Source organism: Erpetoichthys calabaricus, chromosome 8 (genome assembly GCF_900747795.2).
Source record: "Erpetoichthys calabaricus chromosome 8, fErpCal1.3, whole genome shotgun sequence".
NCBI lineage: Eukaryota > Metazoa > Chordata > Cladistia > Polypteriformes > Polypteridae > Erpetoichthys > Erpetoichthys calabaricus.
Window position 1 is genome coordinate 132,590,144 of NC_041401.2, and position 25,823 is coordinate 132,615,966.

Consider the following 25,823-nt stretch of genomic DNA (forward strand, 5'->3'; position numbering starts at 1 on the left):
GAAAGAGTACTCTGAGAGGCTGATGAATGAAGAGAAGGTTGGATGATGTGAAGAATCAGGAAGTACAATGGATTAGCAAGGAGGAAGCAAGGACAGCTATGAAGAGGATGAAAAATGGAAAGGCCGTTGGTGCAGATGACATACCTGTGGAAGCATGGAGGTGTTTAGGAGAGATGGCAGTGGAGTATTTAACTAGATTGTTTAATGGAATCTTGGAAAGTGAGAGGATGTCTGAGGAGTGGAGACGGAGTGTACTGGTGCCGATATTTAAGAATAAGGGGGACGTGCAGAAATGTAGTAACTACAGGGGGATCAAATTGATGAGCCACAGCATGAAGTTATGGGAAATAGTAGCGGAAGATAGATTAAGAAGGGAGGTGATGATTAGTGAGCAGAAGTATGGTTTCATGCCAAGAAAGAACACCACAGATGCAATGTTTGCTCTGAAGATGTTGATGGAGAAGTACAGAGAAGGCCAGAAGGAGTTACATTGCGTCTTTGTGGACCTGGAGAAAGCATATGACAGGGTGCCTCAGAGCTGTGGAATTGTATTAGGAAGTCGCGAGTGGCAGAGAAGTGAGTAAGACTTGTACAGGATATGTACGGGGTAAGTGTGACAGTGGTAGGGTTTGCAGTAGGAGTGACAGATGCATTCAAGGTGGAGGTGGGATTACATTGGCCATATTATCCGTAGTCATGGATTGGGTTATCATTTTTTATGCAGATGATACTCAGCTCTACTTCAATGTTAAAAGTGGAACTTCATCAGAGCTTTCTCAGCTCACAGCCTGCCTTAGTGAAATTAAAACCTGGAAGGAGCAGAACTCTTTAAAATTAAATTGCAATAAAACTGAACTCCTGCAAATTGGGACTAAAATGCAACTTAATAAAATGAGCTCCTTCCCAGTCCATCTTGTCAGTGATCTCATCAGACCTGCCTCTACTGTAAAAAATCTTGGTGTCATTTTTGATTCCTTCCTCACTTATTCCGCCCACATAAATCACATTAAGAAACTTTCTTACTTTCACCTCCGTAACATATCCCGTGTTCACTCCTTCCTCTCCTTCTCTAATGCTGAGAAACTTGTCCATGCTTTTTATCACATCCCGCATCGATTATTGTAATTCCCTCCTGGCAGGTGCCCCTTCTAATCTTATATCACAGCTCCAGCTTATTCAAAACTCAGCTGCAAGAGTCCTTACTCGAACCAGCAGCAGCGAGCACATCACACCATCCTGCTCCGTCTTCACTGGCTCCCTGTGTCCTACAGAATCGAATATAAAATCCTACTAATAACCTACAAAGCTTTAAATACCTTCGCACCAAACTACATCAGTGACCTTCTCCATCACTATGTGCCTGCCCGCCCACTAAGGTCCTCTGATTCTGGCAATCTTGTTGTGCCCCTCACTAATCTGCACTCCATGGGTGACAGGGCCTTCAGCTGTATAGCGCCCAGACTCTGGAATGACCTTCCAAAATTAATCAGGTCAGCTGACTCCATGAATTCTTTTAAAAAACAACTCAAAACTCATCTGTTCAGGAAGGTTTTTAGCTCTACTTGACTTTATTACCTTCCTCTCAGTTTACTTCTCTGTCAAGATGCTAATGTAACCTGTATGTGTGTGCTATGCCATCAATTATGTTGTCTGTTTTTTTTTTCAGAATTTACTGTCTTAATCTTCTTTATTTATTTATCTGGTTTGTACAATGCTATATACTGTATATTCTGCCGTTCTTTTTTTATTCTGTAAGTGCCTTGAGCATGGGAAAGGTGCTATATAAATAAAATGTATTACAGTAATCCCTCGCTATATCGCGCTTCGCCTTTCGCGGCTTCTCCTCCATCGCGGGATTTTATATGTAAGCATATTTAAATATATATCGCGGATTTTTCGCTGCTTCGCGGGTTTCTGCGGACAATGGGTCTTTTAATTTCTAGGTACATGCTTCCTCAGTTGGTTTGCCCAGTTGATTTCATACAAGGGACGCTATTGGCAGATGGCTGAGAAGCTACCCAACTTACTTTCTCTCTCTCTCTCTCTTGCGCTGACGTAGGGGGGTGTGAGCAGGGGGGCTGTTCGCACACCTAGACTATAGGGACGTTGCTATCTTCTGTGTGCAGCTACTTCCTGAGTGACATGCTGCACGGTGCTCTGCATACTTAAAAGCTCAAAGGGCACGTATTGATTTTTCTCTGGCTCTCTATCTCTCCCTGCTCCTGACGGAGGGGGTGTGAGCTACCGCCTTCAACAGCTTTGTGCCGCGGTGCTTCGCATACTTAAAAGCAAACAGCCCTATTGATTTTTTTTTTGACTGCTTGCTTTGTTCTCTGTCTCTCTCTTGACGCGCACTCCTTTGAAAAGGAAGATATGTTTGCATTCTTTTAATTGTGAGACTGAACTGTCATCTCTTTCTTGTCATGGAGCACAGTTTAAACTTTTGAAAAAGAGACAAATGTTTTGTTTGCAGTGTTTGAATAACGTTCCTGTCTCTCTACAACCTCCTGTGTTAATGCGCAAATCTGTGACCTAAGCATGACAATATAAAAATAACCATATAAACATATGGTATCTACTTCGCGGATTTTCTTATTTCGCGGGTGGCTCTGGAAACGCAACTCCCGCGATGGAGGAGGGATTACTGTATTATTATTATTACATCAGGGATCAGCTCTGAACCCTATATTATTTGCAAAGGTGATGGACAGATTGATAGACGACATTAGACAGGAGTCCCCCGTGAACTATGATGTTTGCTGATGACATTGTGATCTATAGTGATAGTAGGGAGCAGGTTGAGGAGACCCTGGAGAAGGTGATATGCTCTGGAGAGGAGAGGAATGAATGTCAATAGGAACAAAACAGAATACATGTGTGTAAATGAGAGGGAGGTCAGTGGAATGGTGAGGATGCAAGGAGTAGTGTTGGCAAAGGTGGACGAGTTTAAATACTTAGGATCAACAGTAAAGAGTAATGAAGATTGTGGAAGAGAGGTGAAAAAGAGTGCAGGCAGGGTGGATAGGGTGGAGAAGAGTGTCAGGAGTAATTTGTGACAGACAGGTATCAGCAAGAGTGAAAGGGAAGGTCTACAGGACGGTAGTGAGACCAGCTATGTTATAAGGGTTGGAGACAGTGGCACTGACTAGAAAGCAGGAGACAGAGCTGGAGGTAACAGAGTTAAAGGCTAAAAACTGTCCTGGCTGCAGCTGGATAATTCTTTAGAGATTGGCACTCAAATAATAGAGAAGCCACAAAAATAGTGTTGAATCTGTGCTGCTTACTTTTTACGTTAATACATCAGTTTAACACATAGAATACTGTATATCCACATGAAGTACTGCTTTGGATATACAGAGGCACTCACATCATAGTGCTAACTACATACTAAATGGTAAATGTATTTTTTGGAGACTGATCTCAGACAACATCTTTTAAAAAGTGTGTATATATTTCTTTTCTGTCTGCAACAGCTTTTAGAAAAAAATAGAGTATAAGTAATGTTATACCCAGATCATCTGACACTTTTTAAGATGTTTATGTACCAAAATGAAGAGATTGTCCATAATTTGAAAATATTTTGCTTTTAAAAAATGTACTATATAAACTCTTTTAAAACACTGCAGGTAAATATTTCTACAGCCAATTAAAATTAAACCACATAGTCCAGTATGAAGAGTGCATGAAATCGAAGCAGCAGTAAGTCTGAGTAAAGTTACTTCCATGACACAGATAACAAATAATTACCTGTCTGCGCTAATGCATACCTGTATTAATGAGGGTATCAAAAGTAAAATCAGGTAATAGTAGTTAGTGTTTTGTTTTTCAAAAGACAAGGATCCAAATAAGTGTGTGCAGTGAAAGTTTTAGAAAATGATCACCAGTTAAAGTCTTTCCGTACTGCAGTTATTCTTCCAAAGTCACAATACATTCCCTGTATTCCAAATAAGAGACAAAAATCAAAACAGATCTTAAAATAAGTTCCACTTTATGCAACCAAAACTGATTAAAGGTTGAGTAGAAGTATGGAAATGTGTGTGAGCATAATGTTTCATTATACTGATCAGAAATATATGCTGAAGAGCAGATGTTTGCAATGCCGCTTCTTTAAGTGAGTGTACCTTCTACTACAATGCTTTCGTCAAAAAACTGGGACACCACTGCTCAAACACCAAGTCTGGTAGCAGTTATTATGTAAATACTGCTCAAGCTTGCTATAGATTAATATTGCTACATTTAATGCTTTTATATACCAGTACTCCAGAACTATTAGGCTGCGTTTACATTAACTTCTTAATCTTACATTATTATAATTTAAAATTTTGTCACGTACTTTAACTTTAAGACATACACATGCAGCAGGTTGTTTTCTAACTACAATTTCAAACCCCAATTTAACATTCCCATGTTTAACATTTTCCCCACATTTTACATTTTTGAATGTTTACTGTTGGTGATGAAAAAAAGAGGAATGTTTGTGTTATACAAATATTTTTGTAATGAAAAATATATCAGCAATTTACTGGATTTACTATATTAAAACAGTGCCACATATTTTATTAGTGTGCTGTATCTTTATTGTAGCAAATAATAAACAACATTAAACAATAAATTTATAATTTTCCAACTAATCCAGCATTTTAACAATTTCATATCTTGTTTTTAGTGGGTACCTGTGCAATGATGGTTGTACTATACTGTGAGTAAAGACAATGCAAGATATACAGTTGGTAAGACAAGGTGAATTTTTCATGGTACTGTTAATAATGAAAAAACAATGATAATGAATAACAATGAATAATGAATAATGAAATAATATAATAGCAAAGGCAATAATCATCAATTACTGATTTTGTCATAATCATACAACCCCAATGAAACAGTCAGTTCATCCATCCATCCATCCATTTTCCAACCCGCTGATCCGAACACAGGGTCACGGGGGTCTGCTGGAGCCAATCCCAGCCAACACAGGGCACAAGGCAGGGAACCAATCCCGGGCAGGGTGCCAACCCACCGCAGGACACACACAAACACACCCACACACCAAGCACATGGGCCATGTAAATGTGAAGCCTCCTAAAGTCAATGCTGTATGTAATAAGTTACTGAAAACCATCATTCAATGCATACAGTATTGCTTTTGATCTAAAACCTCAAACTTTGAAATGGTACTAGAGTTCAGATCAAACAGTTACATTCGAACCTGATTAAGGCTGCCACTTTTACACACAGTGACTCAACACAAGCAAGAATATGCTGACAATTTAAACTTGAAGTTTAAATTATAGTATAACAAAAGTGACTTAACTGAAAAAGCAAAGCCAATCAAAAGATATGATGACGACTATAATTTTTTTTACCTTCAAGGAATGTGCAGAATTTTTTTTTCACCACTACAAAATTGTCATCTTCTTCAATTTCTGGGTCTTCCAAAACCTTTCTTTCCACATAAATGATCAGTCTTTTAACCTCAAAAGAACAAAGTAAAAGACAGTGAGCACTGCCCATGTTGAAAAATGCAAAGTAGGTTATAAAAAAAAAAAAAATAATAATAATTTCAGTCTGTGTGCTACATATATCAATTATTTCATTCAGCAAGATGACAAAACACAGTAATATTTCATTCACTTAAAACAAACATACTTATTACCCTAAGTTCTTGTCTATAAGCCGGACTCATGTATTAGCCGGAGACCAAAAATCATACGAATTTTTAAAATAAAATCGTATCATAGATAAGCCGGACTCATGGATAAGCCGAACGTACTATAACCTATAACTAATAGAAGGGAGGGAGGTCAGTGGTCTCACTCGCGCCCATTTAATTTCTTTAAGGGGGGAGAGAGTGTGAGATATTGCCGTCTCTCTCACTCCCCGCATGGCGCGGTTGGAGCGGCCGGAGCGCGTTCTTTCTGCTCTGGGCGTCGCCGAGTCAACACGAGCGCGTAGCGGTCATTTAAATTGTGATTTTATATGTAAGCATATTTAAATATATATCGCGGATTTCTGCGGACAATGGGTCTTTTAATTTCTGGTACATGCTTCCTCAGTTGGTTTGCCCAGTTGATTCATACAAGGGACGCTATTGGCAGATGCTGAGAAGCTAGATTGCTTACTTTTCTGTCAATCTTGCGCTGACTATCTGTGATCCTGACGTATGGGGATTGAGCAGGGGGCTGTTTGCACACCTAGACGATACAGACGCTCGTCTAAAAATGCTGAAAGATTATCTTCACGTTGCTAGCTTTTGTAAAGCTGATTCCTGAAAAGACATGCTGCACAGTGCTTCGGCATACTTAAAAGCTCGAAGGGCACGTATTGATTTTTGACTGAAAAACAAACTCTCCCTCTCCCTCTCTTTGTCTGCTCCTGACGGAGGGGGTGTGAGCTGCCGCCTTCAACAGCTTTGTGCCGCGGTGCTTCGCATACTTAAAAGCCAAACAGACATATTGATTTGTTTCTTCCTTTGAAGAGGAAGATATGTTTGCATTCTTTTAATTGTGAGACTGAACTGTCATCTGTCTTGTCATGGAGCACAGTTTAAACTTTTGAAAGAGACAAATGTTTGTTTGCAGTGTTTGAATAACGTTCCTGTCTCTCTACAACCTCCTGTGTTTTCTGCGCAAATCTGTGACCCAAGCATGACAATATAAAAATAACCATATAAACATATGGTTTCTACTTCGCGGATATTCTTATTTCGCGGGTGGCTCTGGAACGCAACCCCCGCGATGGATGTATAAGCCGGACTTATGTATAAGCCGATATTCTATTTTTTCATTTTCACAACTTTTTTCCTTAGATAAGCCGCGGCTTATTGACAAGAACTTAGGGTACTTTAATATAATGAATTATAGTGAATTACACACTCCATAAAAAATTATGATTCAGGCAAAGAAAATTTTAACAAGATAAGAAATCTTCCAGGACGACATGCACAAATAAAGGAAATAACCTTACCTCAGTTAAAAATATGCAGAGTTCCTTGAAAGGTTGCAGTAAGGTGGCATCTCTGACTTTCTTAATAATTAAGACACTTTTAGGAGGCTTACTCCATAATAGTCGTTGATTTGCTGGGTCCTGAATGTGCCTTGAAAACATTTCATACATATACAGGTATAAATTATTCATTGCTTAGTTAAATAATGTGGATTAAATAAGTAACTATGACCTACTCAATACACTGATCAACAGAGATTTTGTCACAGAATAACTTGTTTTAAACATAATTTTTAATGCTGATATACATATACACACACATGAGTATGTGTATATATATATATATATATATATATATATATATATATATATATATATATATATATGTATGTGTGTGTGTGTGTGTGTGTGTGTGTATATATATTATAGATAGATAAAGTATCTATCTATTAATCCCAATGGGAAATTCACATTCTTCAGCAGCAGCATACTGATAAAGAATGATAATAATGCAGGTGAAAAACAGAAAAACAGACAATAACTATATATAGAAACATAAAAGTAGAAAAGTACACATACATACATTATATATATATATATATATATATATATATATATATATATATATATTGTAAGCTGGAGGGCTGATCGCACCCTCAGAGGACACAGACGCCCCCGGGAAAACCCCTGAAACAGCTGACAGTCTACCTTCACATTGCTCCTTACCCTTCTTACTTGCACTATAATGCGCGATAAACCTCTCGCATGGTAATCCGCTTACTTAAAAGCCTTGTACAGCGCCTGTCAGTCTTGGCATTGATTGTTTGCTTTTATTTCTCTCTGTCTCGCTCGCGCTCTCTCTCTCTCTCTCTGCTCCTGGCGGAACTGTAATCTCTGACTTGTCGTGGAGCACGTTTAAAATTTTGAAAAGAGACAAATGTTTGTTTGCAGTGCTTTGAATAAAGTTCCGTTTTTTTTCCTACATCCTCCATTATTTCTTCTTCATATTGTGAGGTTTCTGAACTCTTTTGAGACCCCCTCCCCACCCAATGGGAACGACACGCTGAAGTGCATCCTGAAGCACGATTGCAGCGTCTGTGGAAGATTGTTTGTCCGGTGCTGGGGCAGGGCAATAGGAGGCTCACAGCGCTCCAATGAAGCGCCACAGAAGCAAATCATAAAAGATCAGGGTCGCGCTATAAATCCCTGTCTTGCACCCCCAAAACACGAGGCTTAGTCTCAGTACTTTAGCAAAAACCAGCTTTATTCAGCTTGAAACAGGAACGCCACAGTTAGTTATTTATTGTAGAGTGATCTGCCACTCTGCTATACAGAGACACAGCAGTCAGGCAGAGTCGTGGCCAGGTCAGTGATCAAGTAATCCTGTTACAGTAGCTGCATTTACAATTTACGTGCTCCTAACCTTGCATCACCAATCGAGATCTTTTCTGTTTACTTTGACAGAGAGATGCAGTACATCTACCATTGCCCCGTACAGATGCAGAGATCGCACTTCGGGACGCTCTTTGGCTTGTTGTCCAGTTGTGGGAGGCCCCAAGAGAGTTTACATACCTCACATTTTCTTGAATGAGTGCCGCATTAATAGGAATGTTTCTTGAATGAGAATCACTGAACCACATAAAAACGGCTTTTTCAACGTCTTCAAATGCAGCAGTTCACATACGTTTGCAACCAGAGATTTTTCTACTTTTTTTGCTCTGTCTTTCAAAAAAGTTGACAGTGTCAATGGCGAAATTCCAAATTCACTGGCAACGTCTTTTTTTTCTAATATGAACGGTTATCGTTTTTTCATGTCTGCTGTTTCTATAGGAAGGTGACAATGAGTTAAATTCCAATGAATGTTTTTCAAATGTTGAAGAGCAATAAGCAAAAAGGTATCACTGAAAACCGCAGGAAACAAAACAGTACGAGGAAAGTTCGAAAAAAAAAAATGACAGTGTTTCTGTTTGGGGATCGTTCTGCACAACTGAACTACGGCCACAGAACTAACTGCTCTGTGGATGATTCATTCAGGCATTTCAAGGTCTTTTGTGCACTTCGTTATAATGAAAATATCTACTGAATGTACTTCGTAGTAATGCGATTTCTATAGACTCGTGACATATGGGGAAGATGTCAGGACCATAAAAATACTCCGTTGTAATGAAAATTTTGTTGTAAAGATATTCGTTGTAACAGAATTTTACCTGTATATTATATATACACATCATAGTGACGCATTTTAAAGGTGTACTGCAGTTTGTAAAAATGAGCCCCTTTAGCATTTTTTGAAGCACAACTGAATAATTTGTTGGCTGAAAGTTGTCCATCAGTACGTTTATACATGCACATACAAATATATTATATATTATATTACATACACACACACAGCGGGGAAAAATAAGTATTGAACACGTCAACGTTGTTCTCAGTAAATATATTTCTAATGGGGTTATTGACATGAAATTTTCACCAGGTGTTGGTAACAACCCAGGTAATCCACACATACAAAGAAATCAAAACAAATTCTTTGGACTCCCTCAGCACATCATCACACACTGACTCATTAATTTCATTTGCAGTGAAAAAGAGTGTGCAGTACACTCTTAATTTTCTGAACACACTGCTCCTTGTTTGAGACCGTTTGTCTTAAGTCAAGACACTGGAAATTCCCGAGAAGTAGGTGGTTTACTGGTGCCTTCTTAAGAACCTTGACCAAGTGTGCAATCAGAAAATGTTTACATTCCATCTTCATTACAAGCAGCTGCCTCTTTGAGATTTCCTTATTAGCCTTAAGTTGACAGAGGACCTTCTCTGCCACGATTCCAACATATACAATTGGAAGTAGCCTGCTGATTCGTTTCATGAAAAGGAACATGGAGGAGCTTCACTGTGGAGGTTGCTTCTCCCAGGGCCTTTTTCTTAAAACATTCCATGAGTTCTACAGATAGGCGCATGTAAAAATAACAAACAATTGACTTAAATTACTTTTTTTCTTTATATATATATATATATATATATATATATATATATATATATATATATATATACACACACAGTGTATATATATATATTATATATATTGAATAGGGAATATCATCATATATAATACATTTATTTCAACAATTATTTAATTATTCAATGGTAATACGTTACTCATGTTTTAATTGGCTGTCATGTAATCTCATTAAATCTAGGGCCTGAATTTTATTTGTGCCAGATGGGGGAATTTCAGTGTAGTGCTTATAAAGAATGGCATGATCTTCATGGGCTACCCGATTTATCTCACCACATACGCATAAAAATATTCAATGACATTTTCTGTCCAATAACTAAAAATCAAATACTTCTTAAAATCAATATTAGAATTAAAATTTAAATATTATGATGCTTAGTGAATAGCAAAATTATTCAGCCACATTTTCTATCTAGCGTGGTGACAAAATTTCAGCATCTCTGTGCTGAGGACAATCTTTGAATAGCCAATAAATGCTGGAAATGGTATGGTCCAATTTCCATCCATTATATTCATCTTGAAGCACGAGGTCCACATGATCCTATGTTGATCAAGGTCTTTTTCACATCTCACAAAAGCTCATAGTGTAACACGTCAAACACTATCCTGTTAATGGTGGTCCCATTCAGGGATAATTGGATGATATTTTTTAGTCCAACCTCTGTCATGGTGTTGTGCAATTTCTCGTTCTCCGTAATGTCCCAAGCAGCTGCATGCCCCATAAACTCAGTGCCTATGTACCTAGTTTCTACTTCTCCGCTATGCCAAATCCTCACAAGTACGAGTGATTAAGGGTATCATCAAAATGAAGGGCATACCCAGCTTGTTGAGACACTTATCTGACAAGCAATGATTTGTAAGAGTGCCGAATGTAGTAAAATCAGCATGTTTCAGTACAAGAAAGTTTAGCTGGAATTTCGCTCTTGGTTAACATTGTTTCAAACAGCTGTCGGAGACTGATGCCCGATTTGTAAGAATAGTATGAACTGTACTAATGTTTGCTGTGCTAGCTGAAGAGGAGTTGAAAATACATCAATTTCAACCATTTTTCTTGCTGCCTTCTCAATGTTGATATGTGTTTTACCTTTCAAGCAACATACCAGTGCAGCTTCATAGTAGTGGAGTTTGGAATCTACCAATTCAGGAACATGAAATCAGTATTGGCCCTAAATATCTGATCGGTACATCTCTGGTTTTAAGCCAAAGTTTTCTAAGTATAGCAAAAATGTCTACACAATTTTATATTATATGAACCGAATAAATTCTGAACTTAAAAAAAGTTTTCTACACTTTTTTTCAATCATCTTAAAAATACATAAGCAAAATTATGACTGGAAAAATATAGCTTAGAGCTGCATCAGAAAAAAAAAAACCAAACAGTTACCACAACCAAAGTGTACAAGAACAGTTTTAAAAGAAAAATTAGAGACACACTTACATTATTGTCTTAGGATTCTGAAGCATGCAGGCTTTTGGTCCAAATTTTGTCACAGGGCTAGGTCCATGAAGTGAACGGGTCCGCCTAGCCAAATGAATTAAAACAAACAAAAATAGAAATGAAAGTTTTTATAAAAAAAAAAATAAAAACACTATTCATATATATGAAAATATATACAAACGAGAGAGAGAGAGAGAGCAAAGCAACCTGTAGTAAGAAGATATTTCTCCCCAGAAAAACAGTATCTCATCATGAGCAGTAGTTTCAACCACTTAAAAATATTCAAAAATCAATGAAGACAATCAAGAAAACAAAACATAACTACTACAAATAAGGTTGCAGAAGTAAAATAAATCATAAAATACTACCAGCAAATTTGTAGTTCAAAACTGAATATGCACATTGCTGACTTTCACCATGACTCAAGAAATCACTGAAAACATTTATTTAACACGCTGCAGCATTCACTAAGCTGGCAATATATATCTTGATGTTTTAAAAATAAGCAGCTTAGCAATGAAAATAAAAGATAATACTTTCTTTAATTATGTCTTTGTTAACATAGACCCTAAAATACACTAAAAAAAAAAAAAGGTCCGACATAATAAATACATAAATTATAGATAAATGTTTCTTACAAGCTACTCACCTTTGAATGCAATTTTTTAACTCAATTCTTCTTCCCTATAGAACACTTAAGCAAAAACAAGTTCCACAGCAGCAGAACAGGAATGCAAAGTGATAACATCAATGTTACACCTCCACTGGAGGCCATGGTAGATGGTCCATTCTAAGTATGAAAACTATTTTAATCCATCACAGACTCATTCAAAAACTGTCTATGCTTTATCAAAATACATACTGCATCAAAGCAGACTCACTTAACGTAAACTTTTATATAATATATTTTTTTTAACTTTCAACAATTTTAATCACATTTGGTGTGTGAAGAATTTCAAAAAACTGTACTGACATTTGATCAACATTCTCACACACACACACTCATGATGAATCAAATCCTGAACCCACAAGTTAATAGCGAGCTCCAATCATACCTCACAATTGCAAATCAGCAATCAAGTATTTTACATCATAACTTGTGTAAGACCATCAAACGGGAGAAAGATATTGCATGAATTCAAAGCATCAAAGCCAATTCTTTATACTAACTCAGTTTTCTATACACAATTCAAGAAACTACAATTGGGTGTTCAACACTTTCTCATAAAATATTTGCTATAATGTATTTAATCTTTTATACATAGTTTACCCAATATTACTAATGTGAAGCAATCTTAATAAAAACGTATACATTCTTTTAACTTTCAAAAGGACAGTAAAAAGCTTTACATAAATCCTAGCACCTAGGAGCCACCCCATGACAAAACATTACTTCTTTAAATTTTTTAAATATATTACATACAATAGATCTGTGTTAGGCAAGATAGTAAAATCAATAAATACAGCAAGTTATGGAGACCCCAAAAATCATTATTCTTGCAATATCTACTACAAAAAAACATCATTCATGCACTCATAAATCTTTTCCAACTCTCCTGGCCTCTCAATTGTTATCTTTTGAAGAAAAAAAAAAAAAGGTTATTTCTGTGCTGAAAAGTAAAGAAAATAAAAGAATCAAAATTCTGTCTACTGTATAGCTTTCATCAGGTGAGTTATTTGTTCTTTTTCGTAAAAATAACAGTAAAAGATGTAAAAAGTAACAAATATGAAATCTCACACCCACCACAGCACAGATTTTACATATTAACTTACACTAGTACAGTGAATTTTTATGAAAGGTAAATATCAACGTAAAAAAGTTTCAGGCATAATTTTTAAAAATGAAAAATATGGTATTACTGTTAAAATTGGTTGTATTTAATTATAAGCAGGGAGATGGATGATCCTAATTGCACTGCAACATCAAATCTACTTCATTGGTCATACAAATATTTCATCAAGGTTTAGCCTCATCTCTCTTGCTGTTGATAACTGTCATGAAAAAGCTTTAAATGAAAAGCTATGGCTGGGAAACAAAAATAGTATGATCCTCTGTTGGCAGTGGCCCTGAGGATGATCATGGATGATAATATTCTTTCGGTTGGTTAATTTTACAAATCTTCAGCTTGCATTGAACTCATTTACAAACACTAATTTCCATCCAGTTTGTTTAAAGCATTTGGCTCACAATATAACTTTTTTCATTTAAGCCACTGGTTTAATTTAGGTTGTACAACATTTTTATGATAAATCATTTTTTTACTTTTTAAAATTTAAGTAAGGCTTTTTTATTTTGTTTGTATTGGGCTGCAAGGCATAGGAGGAGAATTGGAGTACAATGTCCAAACCAGAGCACAGGGTGTGTCAACACTTTAAATCACTGTGGTTGCAGTTATGCTTGATTAAGATAGGTAGGATGGTTAAATTCAAACCATAAACTTGCATATGTCAACTATTTAAATAGTAAGGGTCCCTGATGAGCCAGCCTGGACTGAACATGTGCCCGAGATAAAAGATAATTTAATTTTTTAAGCTGTTTAAGTTGTGAAGGTTCAGTACAATTCTGCTTTATGCAACTAAGGAAAACTGCAAAATCAAAATCATCTCATAATATGCAGAAATCCTGTAAAAAGTACTTTACTTGTATCAAGGAAAATTAACTACTGTTTGGTAGTTCAAATCATTCTATTACTATACTACAGTCAACATAAACCATATTCTTCTCCAGATCTTGTTCAAGTGCTTGCCATCATAGTCCTTTCGATCTGGTTATACTTCCTGGCATTGGAACTTTTCCTTAGAGTCGGTGAATCATCACTAATGCAAGACCAAGCATCAGAACTTTGTCGCATTTTGTCGAATGCTTGCCTGTATCATGGCAAATCTTTCAATGTTCAGGTAGAATCTGGATCTTACCTTCAGTGTCTTAGCTTAGCAAATTTACAACATTCCATTTACAGTAATTATTAATATTCTGATTTAACAAAAAAAACACTACATTAAAATGGAAATGTATATTTGCATATTTCTTTGTACAGAGAACATCAAAAGTCTATAAAGCATTATTGAAATTTCAGCCTTTGCCGATATAAAAGCTGAAAAAAAATTAAATAAAATCAGAGCTTTTCAATTTCAATAACTTTTTGCAACCATCAACACAATGGATTATTTTAAGAAACATAATTCAAAATTAAAACTACAGTCATCCCTCACCTATCGCGGGGGTTACATTCCAGAGCCCCCCGCGATAGGTTGAAAATCCGCGAAGTAGCGACCTATATTTATTTTATTATTTATACATATTTTAAGGCTTTATAAACCCTTCCCACACTCTTATAAACCTTTCTCACTCTCTTGTTAACCTTTCCCACTCTCTTATAAACACTTCCTATGCTCTTAAACACTTTCTACATTCTTAAACACCGCAGACCAACACTGCACACTGCACGCAGCGATCAGACGTCGATGTGTCTGCACTCGCTTTGTGAAGGGGGGCAGCTGAACTCACGCTGAGCAGAAATGGACTTTGTGCTGCTTCTGCCAAAATGCCTGCTTGTCGCTCTGCGCGTTCGGAAGGAGGAGGAGGAGTGGGGGTGTGTGAGGGCTGAACGCACGTTCGCTCAAACCCCCCTCCCCGGAGGCGCAGTACGCTCCTACCACTTCGCATTGTCAAGGGGGTGGGGAGCTGAATGAACGCTAAGGAGAAGTGGACATTGTGCTGCTTGTCGCTCTGCGTGTCAATAATTTAAAAGCCTGTACAGCACCTATTTTCCTGTCTCACTGTCTTGTCTTGCGTGAAGTTAAAATGTTTTATAATAGTGAGATGTTACTCAGATCCTTAGCCCGACATCCACATATCATATGTGTTAACAAAGTGTGTTTTATAAGTTTACATGTATTTAAAGCATGTGGGATGGGTATTTTAAGGCTTAAACTATAAAAATGTTTATTTATATGGTCTTTCTATATCGCGGATTTTCTCCTGTTGCTGATGGGTCTGGAACATAACTTCCGCGATAGGCGGGCAATCACTTGTATTTAAAAACCCGCGAAGTCGTGAATCCGCGAAAAGTGAACGGCGAAGTAGCAAGGGATTACTGTATTATAAAAGTTTTACACTTAGCGTAAGCCTTGCTTAAATGGAGATTCCGAGCTTATCTGAGCCAGATTCGATTCCACCAAACAGGATTAGGGCAAGTTGCACTTGGTAACTGAGGCAACGAAGCATTATGTCTTAGCCCGATCCATACCAGGGTAAAAGTGAAGCACAGCATAATGTTGTGGATTGGGAGTTCATGAAATTCCAAATTTTCAATGAGAAGTAAGGTTTTTTGTTTTTAATTATTATTTTTGTTGCATATCTAATATTACGGAATTCTCATTTAAATTAATCTTGCATATTAATTACAAACTGGTAAAGCATTATAAGCTAAATTATCCATTGAAAATTAACAACATTTAAGTCATTAGTTTTCCAACTTTTTGTCAGTGACAAGATTTTTTTTAGCATATCTAATGTGGCTACATTCTTAGTTACACTTTCGTAAATTAATTATGTTCATTGCAAAGTGGTAAAACATAAAAAACTATTCTTGTCTTTTTTTCTATAAACAGTATAATGTATCATATTTATACTATTATGCCATTCGTTCACATTGCCCGTTATATCAGAATCAGAAAAAGGAAAACAATATAGCAATAATGAAAAAAAGACATAAAAAAAGTTGTATTCATATTAAAATTGCAGGTTATTAAAAAATGTAACAATTAAAAGTTCATAAACCTCCAACTCTAAAGTAGTTCAGAGATGTGTAATGTAAAAGAAAAAAAAAATCTGCTAGGATCAAATTATGGTATGCGCCTGTTATACTATACTTTTACATACATACTTTGAACAGCTTTTAAACCACCAGCAGAAATGAGGATTAGAAAGACAGCCCACTCTCATTTCTGATTCAATTCATGATTGTATTAGTATATGTAAAATAATAAAGACTAACATACACTAAATTGCGTATCTTGATAATTAAATGCATTCAGATTCTTTGTTAGTTTTATAACAGCACTGAAAAAACAATGTAGTGGATTTATTTTTAAAAAATTAAGGCAATTTTTTGTTTGCCCCTTTTTAAGTAAATTCAACACAGGAGTTTCTCTTTTACGTATATTAGAAAAAATTTGTTTCAAACCTGGTTTTGTTAAGCTTGACTTGCATGTATGGAATGTTATTTGATTTTAATTACTGTTATAAAAAAAAAAAAAAATAATGTGTTTGCAATGCACATATTTTAAAGTTAAATCAAAATGTTAACTCAAATGTTAACAATGTTAAATGCTAACTCAACTAAAAACCAAAAGCTAATTCTTATTAATTTTTTTGAGCTGAATTTACTCAACATATGTAGTATGTTTATTATAGTCAATACACTCAATTAAGCAATACCAACTTAGAATTACAAACTTTACACAAAACTTTGCTTAAATTTTATTACCTACTTAGAACATAACTATAACGGTCTTGAAATGGATTACAAAATTAGATGTAAATGTGTAATGGTTTTATACGCTACTGTGAACGACAAACACATTTTATTTTATCGATAACACTTTTGGTGTAATCTTAGAATACACTGTCATGTTATAGTAGAAAAGTAGAAAAAGATGGTCTGTGATGTACGGTGTATTAAAAAAGCATCATATATTAGCTTCTACAGCCACACAAATTCCACAGATTCGGGGTTTCGTGCAGACGGGCGATACTAATTTTTTTTAACTTTCTTTCCAAATGTACAAAGCTGTAGGGACAAAACAACAAAATGGGTTTTTTTATGAAAAATATGATACTTTATGCAAATATAGGATATAGTCATATACATAAAACTTTTTTCCAATTAATTTAAATTATATAAACTAGATAAATCCCAATTAGTTAATTTTTAAATGAGTGTGGCAAAGCAACTCCTTATCACAATAAAGAACTTAAGTTATTTTTTGAAGTCTTAAAAGGCATTGATAATTTCAGTCCTATGTCAAGACATTTTTGAAGACACGCTGAAAAAAAATAAGTAAATCTGTTCCAAAATATAGAAGGTAGCCTTGTGTTTAATTAAAAACTGAAGATCATGCAAAAGTGCTACTCCTCTGTATGTTCAGTAAGTACAGTTGTTTCTGAAAATGATGTCTGATGCCAAAGTAAAAATACTTTGGAGCGTTTGTGCGGCGAAAACATATCACCACTTAAAAAATTGTGTTGGGTTAACCGACTGCTGATAATATGTGAAATTATTCTTTTACGTTAGACATTTCTTGTTCAATCTATATTGTGTGGTGAACAGAGGCGCCCCTTCCAATCGCGCGTTGGGCAGGGAGGCCAGTTGGAGGTTCGCAGATTCCTGAGATTCAGGAGCTCTGCTGGACAGCCAATTTAATTGCATGTTTGTGTACCTTGGATTACTTGACTTGAGTCAGATAACCCCTCCTTCAGCAATAGTGTAACCGGGCCTACTGCGCAACATCATTAATGTATAACACAAAGCAACAGAATGAAGCTCTGGAGATATGCAGCTTGTCTCTGTTGGGTTATTGCTGTTTAAAGAATTATCAAATTCTGTTGTTCCCTGTTGTAAAAATTTTCCATCAATGAAAAAAGAGATGGCTTCAAGTTAACACCTGTCAAGAGCGTGGAAAAAAACAAAAAAAAAAATGAAAGAATTAAAAAGTAGCTTGTGCTGCACTTGCAACGCACTTAGAAATCTAAAATTTTCCAACTTCCAGTAAGCTTGCTAACCTTACATCAATTGCTGCTACATCAAATCTAGCAGTTTACATTACTAATTTAGTTAATGATATATAGCTATCTGCTGTCATTGTCACAAAAAATTAAGTTTAGATAAATTCATAACTGTAGGTGATGCATACGTTCATTTTTTTAATATCTAAATATTCAACTTCATTTCGACCCAGTATTTACTGCATTTAACAAGTTTATTAAGCAAAATCAGTAGTAGCATTAGTCGTTTTTATTCTATCATTATTAGTATTATTTTTATCATTATCTTTATTAGTAGTAGTATTAAAATAGTTTTTGTTGCTGATGTTTCACAGCACAAGTGATACTGTTGGCTATATCAAGTAAAGACTAACAGCACAATGATGACCTGGAACATTATTATTACTACTAATTAGGCCTTCATTTTTAAAGGAAACAAAATCAATTGGTATATTACTGCCATTAAATACCTGTGAAATCCAAATCTATGGGTTGCCTTCCCACTTACCAGTTTTTTTTTTTTTTTTGTTTTTTTTTGTTTTTTTAAACTTAACCTCATCAAGATATACTTGAAGTTATCCATGGCACAAGAACGAATATGCAGCTTGGCTATCATCTGCATTAATCAACTTAGACCTTGTATGAAAGCTGTTGTGTGATGACATCATAGATGACTTTGCCTTCAGAAAATAAAGACGTATGTGTTGCGATATGCCACAAAAATGACTACAGAAGCCCCTAAACATTCATTTTCAAGTGTTGATTACTTAAAAAAAAAAAGTATTTGTATTTGGGGTAGGGTGGAGGGCCCCAAGAAGATTCTGTTAAGGGTCCCAGTTTGGCTAGGGACAACACTGGTGTTGAACATGCTACTACATGTTAAGTAAACCTGAAGAGCTTATTTTACTGAATAGAAGATATTGATTCTTATAAGTAATTCTTGTTGAGCTAAACAATACTTTCACGAGCAAGTCCATTTTGTGTTTTTAGTATAATAATAGAAATACTAAATGCTCTGTTATTAAGGATATGCCAGTAAAACAAACACGTTTTTGTCAAGTCGGGTCTGGGACTTGTCATAGCAATTTTCTATGGTTACCTTCGATGCATAAATAGTTGGTTTGCTTTCAAAAACCCTGTGGGATAATGCATGGTATGTCTGCTCCTTGTAAATCCCATGAATGAGGTAGTTTGGACTGTCTGTAACAAATAGTTAAAAGGACAGAAAAAGCACAGACCTCTTGGCAATTCCTGACAACTATGCAATTTCAAAAACAACTTTATGCAAACAGCTGAAGCCAGACATTGTGAAGTCAACTCATCACAACACCTGACCAGTGAACAAAACTGTTTGCTTCAATTTGGACTTTTAAGCTTTCCAAATGTCATAAGCTCAAATGACTGCACTCATGTGTGAATAATGGCACCACCATGCTAATCAGAGACTGAATATGTTAAATACAAAGCATTCCTAACCATCAATGCACAGGTCAAATGACAATAACATGTATGACCAGTCACATTGTTCAGTCAGACATTCTGATGGAAGCAAGTACCTTCAGCAGGAGTAAAACTGGGACATCACAGAACTGACAGAAGATGCAGCTTTCTTTGATTGCAAAATGCACAACATACGTTTGCATATAAACATAGATAGGAATTCAGAAATATGTTCTTGTATATAATTTTCAGCTGCTGCCAAAATGTTCTTAATATTGCTAACGAATACTTGTTTTAAATGTTTCAAGTCTTAGGTTTATAACTGAATAAATTTACATTTTTCAGTGTGAATAATGCAAGGGATATTTAATTATGCAATGCACAAATTCAGAACCATAATATTCTTAGGCACTGGTCTGGCTTGCCTCGCACCGTCTCTAGCTTTCTTAATTGCAGAAGCATTTTCTTCATGTGTTATTATTGATCTAATACTATTTCCTAATCAACTGCTAAAAGAACCACCTCAGTTACATGTTCTTCTGTTTTATGACAATTAAATGAAACTTTTCAAAGCTATCCTAAATACCCCATACATCACAACAGCTTCATGCTTATAGTCACAGGTACTCAATCTGCCAATTTTACACTTTCCTCTGTGCTTTCTGGGCCCTGATAGATGTTAACAATCATTTGTTGGGGCTGCTTAAATCTCACAAGCAAAATCATAGATTGTTTGCTGAAGCCCACCTTGAGTTAACAACAATTGCCTTTAATGGAACCATATGAACTTTGAAATGAAAAAATTAGGCTTATTCAAACGAGGAGTCCTCATCTAAGTCTCAATTTCACAAGTGCACTTTATGGAATACCCCCCAGTTTCTTATTAATACGCATTTACTTGGGAAAGTAATCCTCAGAAGTTCTCTTTGGTGTAAACACTGCACCAAAAAGAGTTAAATGTCACTATTGGCCACTGAAAACATGATGCCTGTGACAATTTTCTTGTGTTTTACAAATATGTTTAGTCAAATTGATGTTTTGTTTATAGGATCCGGTTACTGGATTGCATGCAGCAAACTCTTTTCTGTTTGGCTGTCTGAGTCCTGCAAAGACCCGAAACATGTGCTTCATGCCTTACACGGATTGCTGCTGGAATAACAACAATGCAGGTATTTTTACTTCAACAAGATGAGTATTGCACTAGGATACATTACTTTAAAAAGTAATCAGACTACTCAATGTATGTTACTTGTAACATGTTACCCTACTGGTCTCGAGATTGGGTTGCAGAGTTTACCACTGTATGTTCAGCTCATCAACACAAATTTAGTGATTTCTGAAATACTGAGACAGATTATTTTAGACATAAGAAGGAATAACGTGATCGCCCAAACATTTAGAAATGTATTTTGTGGGAGCTTCAACCCATGGCTACTGAAAGTTTGTGCAAAGCAAATACATGTACAGGTTGACAGAGAACAACAGACATGTGCAAAGTATAAATCCTTAACAGTAACCTTATTAAAAGGTTCACATCAGGGTTGCCAGGTCCATAAAAAACTCCTAGCCCAAGGACAGCTTACAAATAGTGAATTTGCCCCAAAAAAAAAAAAAAAAAAAAGTCCAATACCCGAGATAGACAAAATGACATTCTGGAAAGTTGGGGATGGGCGCATGTCAGAACAAGAGGGTTAGATACATACCATCTAAGCCTGGGTAGGAGGAGGTCCCTTCAGGGATATTCCAGAGTGATACAATTGGTATATACCATCACATAACAGGGTTGGGGATAGGTGGATGTAAAGTTTTAAAATTAAGCCAATTGTTATACCATATATATTACTGTTTTATACATATATTTTTTTTCTTGAGGTTCTGTAAAATTTTAATTTCCCCTTTGGGAAAATTAAGCTGATTGTTTTATGTATAACACATTAATATATATGGTATATTTTTTTTTCTTCAGGTTCTGTAAAGTTTTAATTTCCCTTTAATTTAAAATTAAGCTGACCATGTGAGCAATTCCTCACACATTTTAGGTTTGTCATTCAGACTGTACATGGTCACTCACAAAAAGCCCTGACTTTCAAATAAAATATTAACTAAAAATTAAACTAAATCAATTACTGACCCAATTTAAATTAATTTCAGATAAAATTGAGCTATACGAAACAGCCTATGCTGTTGTTTCTTTGTCACTTTAACCATGTCTAAACACAAAGCTGTACAGAGTTCAAGTAGTTCACTGAAGAAACAACATTTAGAGGATTTAGTCTAATTAACAATATAAAAACAAAATCTAGAAATCACTTAGATGCCAGGCATTTGGAATATCTAATGAGAATTAAATTCTTCAAATTCTGGACAGACTGTTAATGCAGCTTATAGAAAATGTCAGAAGAGAAGCTGTTTGAATATTCAGTGAAATTTTAAGTAGAAAAACGTTTTACAAAAAAAATACTCCTTCCATTCATTTTTCAATCCTTCACATCAAAAATGCAATAAAGTGTGATGTTTTTGGTGCTATATACAGATATACTGGTACTCCAAAACTGTTGGATTTTTAGATCTTGTTGTAGAGACCACAACAACGTGCACATGTCAGACCACTCATTACAAGTAACATTGGTAAACATTTTTGCAAATCTGTGCAATGGCGGTTTTAACTATATTCACATTTAAAAGACCACATTCCAGATCATGTAAGAGGTAATTTACCTTCATCTGACATAAAATTAAGGGATTCTGATTAGCCCTAAAAGATTAATGTGGTAGGTTTCTTGGATGCATAGTGTTGAGGGGGGCATGGTGCACATTAGGTTAACAAAAGATTTACAAAAAACTTGTTGAAAGCTAAGGAGAAAGCTGATGAACAAGGGCAGCATTATGTTAACAGCACTTTTAAAGTAACTTCAATAATTTAAGGCAATTTCCAACAATTCATTTTTTATATATATTTTCCAAATCTGAGCTGTGGGTTGTGCAGCAAAAAAGGTGTTCCATACAGTATATATATATATATATATATATATATATATATATATAATAAAAAGTAAGACCACATAAATCTTTGAAGAATAAATTTCAGTCTCCTAAACCTACATAGTAAGATATTTTCCTGTCTTTGGCCCTTATATCTAAAAAGGTATGCAAAGCACAACATAAAACTGATCCAAAGCCAATTCAAACTATGTTTTACAAGGAAACAAAATTTTCTACAATGGTCTGGATGGTCTCCATCAAAAAGAATATCTATCACTCACCTAAAGCATGCAGTATGCAGTAGATTCCCCTGCAATAGTACCTGAACACAAATGGTGGTAGAAAAATGTAAAATCTAGAAGTGCTAAGTTGATAGTAACCTATTCAAACTTACTTACTGATGCAACGAAAGTAAAATATAGTTCATGAGGGAGTGCACAACTTGCAAAATATAGATAAGGCTGTTTGGATAGGGCTTCATGAATTATTGTTATAATCAAAGAAAAAAAAAGTGCTTTTACAAAATAAAGGGTGTGCACATTTATGCAAGTAAGACTTTGGACTTTACTTTCTTCTAAAAATTATACATTTCTTAACACTTATATTGTTTACAATATCTTAAGGAAAAGCCCTAACAAAATGAGTCTCAAGTTTAGCTTTTATGTGAATATACAGCAATTTTGACTTCATCATCTTAAAAGGTCTGCAGACTACTAAGCAAGTTTGACTACTGGATCCAAGATGTGGCGACACTTGAGAAACTTAATAGTTATCAAAAAGTTACAACTGTCTGTGAAGGTCAAGATATTTGCATGACTAAATGGTTGAACCATTGTTACCAAGCAAACAGACCACAGAGAACACACCTAACCTGAAATCAAGGGAGTTTCCAGGAGCTGGTGATGAAGATAGGCTCCGAGCCTTAGTTCTGCCCCGCAGTAAATTTCCATGCCATTGAAGTTCTTCTTCATTGCATGCTACACAAGAGTAACATGATAGCTCTGGACTTTGATCTTTAGACTTATTGGCCGTCATGACCGATTTCTTCAGCAAATCCATTTTAAGGATAGAGCTAAGAGAGACAAAACAAAACAATAATTTTAAACAAAGACTAGAATGTGTTTGCTTGTAATAAGTCCAATCATACTTACAAGTTTCATAAAATACAGTGTACTACATAGCACCTAGGATGAAAATAATCAAGTGATTAATAATTCTAAGTAGCATTAAAAAGGAAGGAACTAGAATTATGCAAGTAGCTTTGACCACAGATAATATATAGCAGCTTGTGAAATCTCCACTATTTATAAAAAACAGTTAATAAAATTAGTATGGATTAGTGAGGCTGCTTTTGTCACTAGTAAGCTTTACTTTCTTTTACTGTAGGCCAGTATTCTCTTCTAAAATGCAATGTAAACCATTATTATTCCCCGCCCCGCCCCCCCCCCCCCCCCCACCCCCATCATCATCTCAGAATATGGTCACTAACATGAAGATCTCTGGGCAGCTGAATCAGCTGTTTACCATTCTTTAATTGAGCCAGAGCATTTCATTTGCCTTGGACATTAACAGACTTCAATTTGTAAGGCAATTTAGTCATAGGTATTTACTGTATTAAGACTTTACTCTTCACATTAATACTGTATTGAACAATTTAAAAAATAGTGATATACTCTTAACCATGAAAAATACACGGTCACAGAAGGCACTGAAGTAGCTTTTTCTCAATCTAGCATTCACTGTCATTTGCAACTGTGACTATAATTCATCACTAATATAATAAAATAAATGGAGCAAACTCCACTGAAAAGTGAAAATTAAAAAGATATTCTAAAAAGAAGTTTAAGAATTTCAACCTATGGTGACAAAAATGCATAATTATTTCTTACATACACAAATATCACACTTGCACATTTTTCTGAGTGCAAAATAAGAAGAAATATGGCTTGCTAAACAATTAAACAAATTATAAGTAAAACTGAATCATTGACTTATAAACTGCTTATTTATTTATAAAGCACTTTAAAAACAACATCAAGGCTGACCAAATTGCTTTACAATAAAAACCCAACATATCCGACAAACAATAACTAAAGGGTAAAAGAAACACAAACACATAAGAGCTGAAGAGATTCATAATAAAAAGTACACAGATAGTCAACATATCTTACTGGGTTAAAGGCCAGGGAGTAAAAATGTGTTTTTAAATAAGATTTAAAGACAGCAAGTGAAGGAGCCTCTCTAACATGCAACAGCAAATCATCCCAGAGTTTTGGAGCTGAAAAAGCCCCATCACCTCGAAGTTTGCATCGTGCATTAGGAACACGTAAAAGCATCTGGTCTGCAGACATGAGAGAGCGAGACGGTACATAAGGGTGCAGCAGTTCTTAAAATGGATTCGAAAACGAACTGGAAACCAGTGAAGGGAAGCCAAAATCAGGGTAACGTGCTCATGCTTGATTATGCCAGTTAAAAAAAAAAAAAAAAAAAATCGAGCAGCGGCATTTTGCACCAGCTGTAGGCGAACAATGGAGGCCTGGCTAATTCCAAAAAGAAGTGCATTGCAGTAATCTAGACGAGAGGTTATAAAAGCATGCATCACTGTTTATATACATGCATACATACATATATACACATATATTAGCCATAGACAGCCAGAGCACTTCCAGGTAACATATAAAAGGAGCCAGCAGACAGTACTCAGGGAGCCAGAGTTGGGAGGAGGAGATGAAGCTTGCCGGGGAGGAGTGGAAGAGAACAAAAAGAATAAAGAAAAAAAAAGAAAAAAAAAAAAAGAGTATTGTGCTGCGATTGTGCTTAGTGGGACTGTGGGAAACTGGGAAGGCATTTCCCATGAGGAGAAGAAAAAAATTTTTAAAATTGTGTTTTTATAAGTGCCTCCTACATCTGTCTGTGTCAGGTTGAATGGCTGCTACACCCTCTACACTTGTCACAATATACAGTATGTATTTAAAATAGCAGCAGCTGTAGCACAGACCCCTGAGGAACACTATTAATGTCAGATAATTCAAATACAGATCCTCACACCATAACTCTCTGTGTATGGGAGAATTTTGCACCCGTCTATAAACAACACCCTGATCTCCCATTTCTTTCAGTGTGATGCCGGCTTCTAATGTTGCACTTTATCAAATGCTTTCTGAAAGTCAACATAAATAATATTACCCTAAGTTCTTGTCAATAAGCCGCGGCTTATCTAAGGAAAAAAGTTGTGA

General features: G+C 35.7%; 1 protein-coding gene across 4 annotated transcripts in view; it reads right to left on the minus strand.

Moving 5' to 3' along the window:
• The window catches only part of nadka (NAD kinase a), a 235,054-nt gene that overhangs the window by 203,659 nt on the left and 5,572 nt on the right, over positions 1 to 25,823 (minus strand). For 2 of the 4 annotated variants that reach the window (XM_051931383.1, XM_051931384.1), the window contains exons 2-5: positions 23,459 to 23,659; positions 11,397 to 11,480; positions 6,964 to 7,093; positions 5,364 to 5,472 (exon numbers count right to left, since the gene is read on the minus strand). In XM_051931383.1, the coding sequence (XP_051787343.1) occupies positions 5,364 to 5,472; positions 6,964 to 7,093; positions 11,397 to 11,480; positions 23,459 to 23,646 (511 nt within the window). In that variant the 5' untranslated portion in view covers positions 23,647 to 23,659. Of the gene's footprint in view, positions 1 to 5,363; positions 5,473 to 6,963; positions 7,094 to 11,396; positions 11,481 to 23,453; positions 23,660 to 23,738; positions 23,812 to 25,823 lie in introns of those variants that run through there. The other 2 variants (XM_051931385.1, XM_051931386.1) reach the window with 2 other exon arrangements.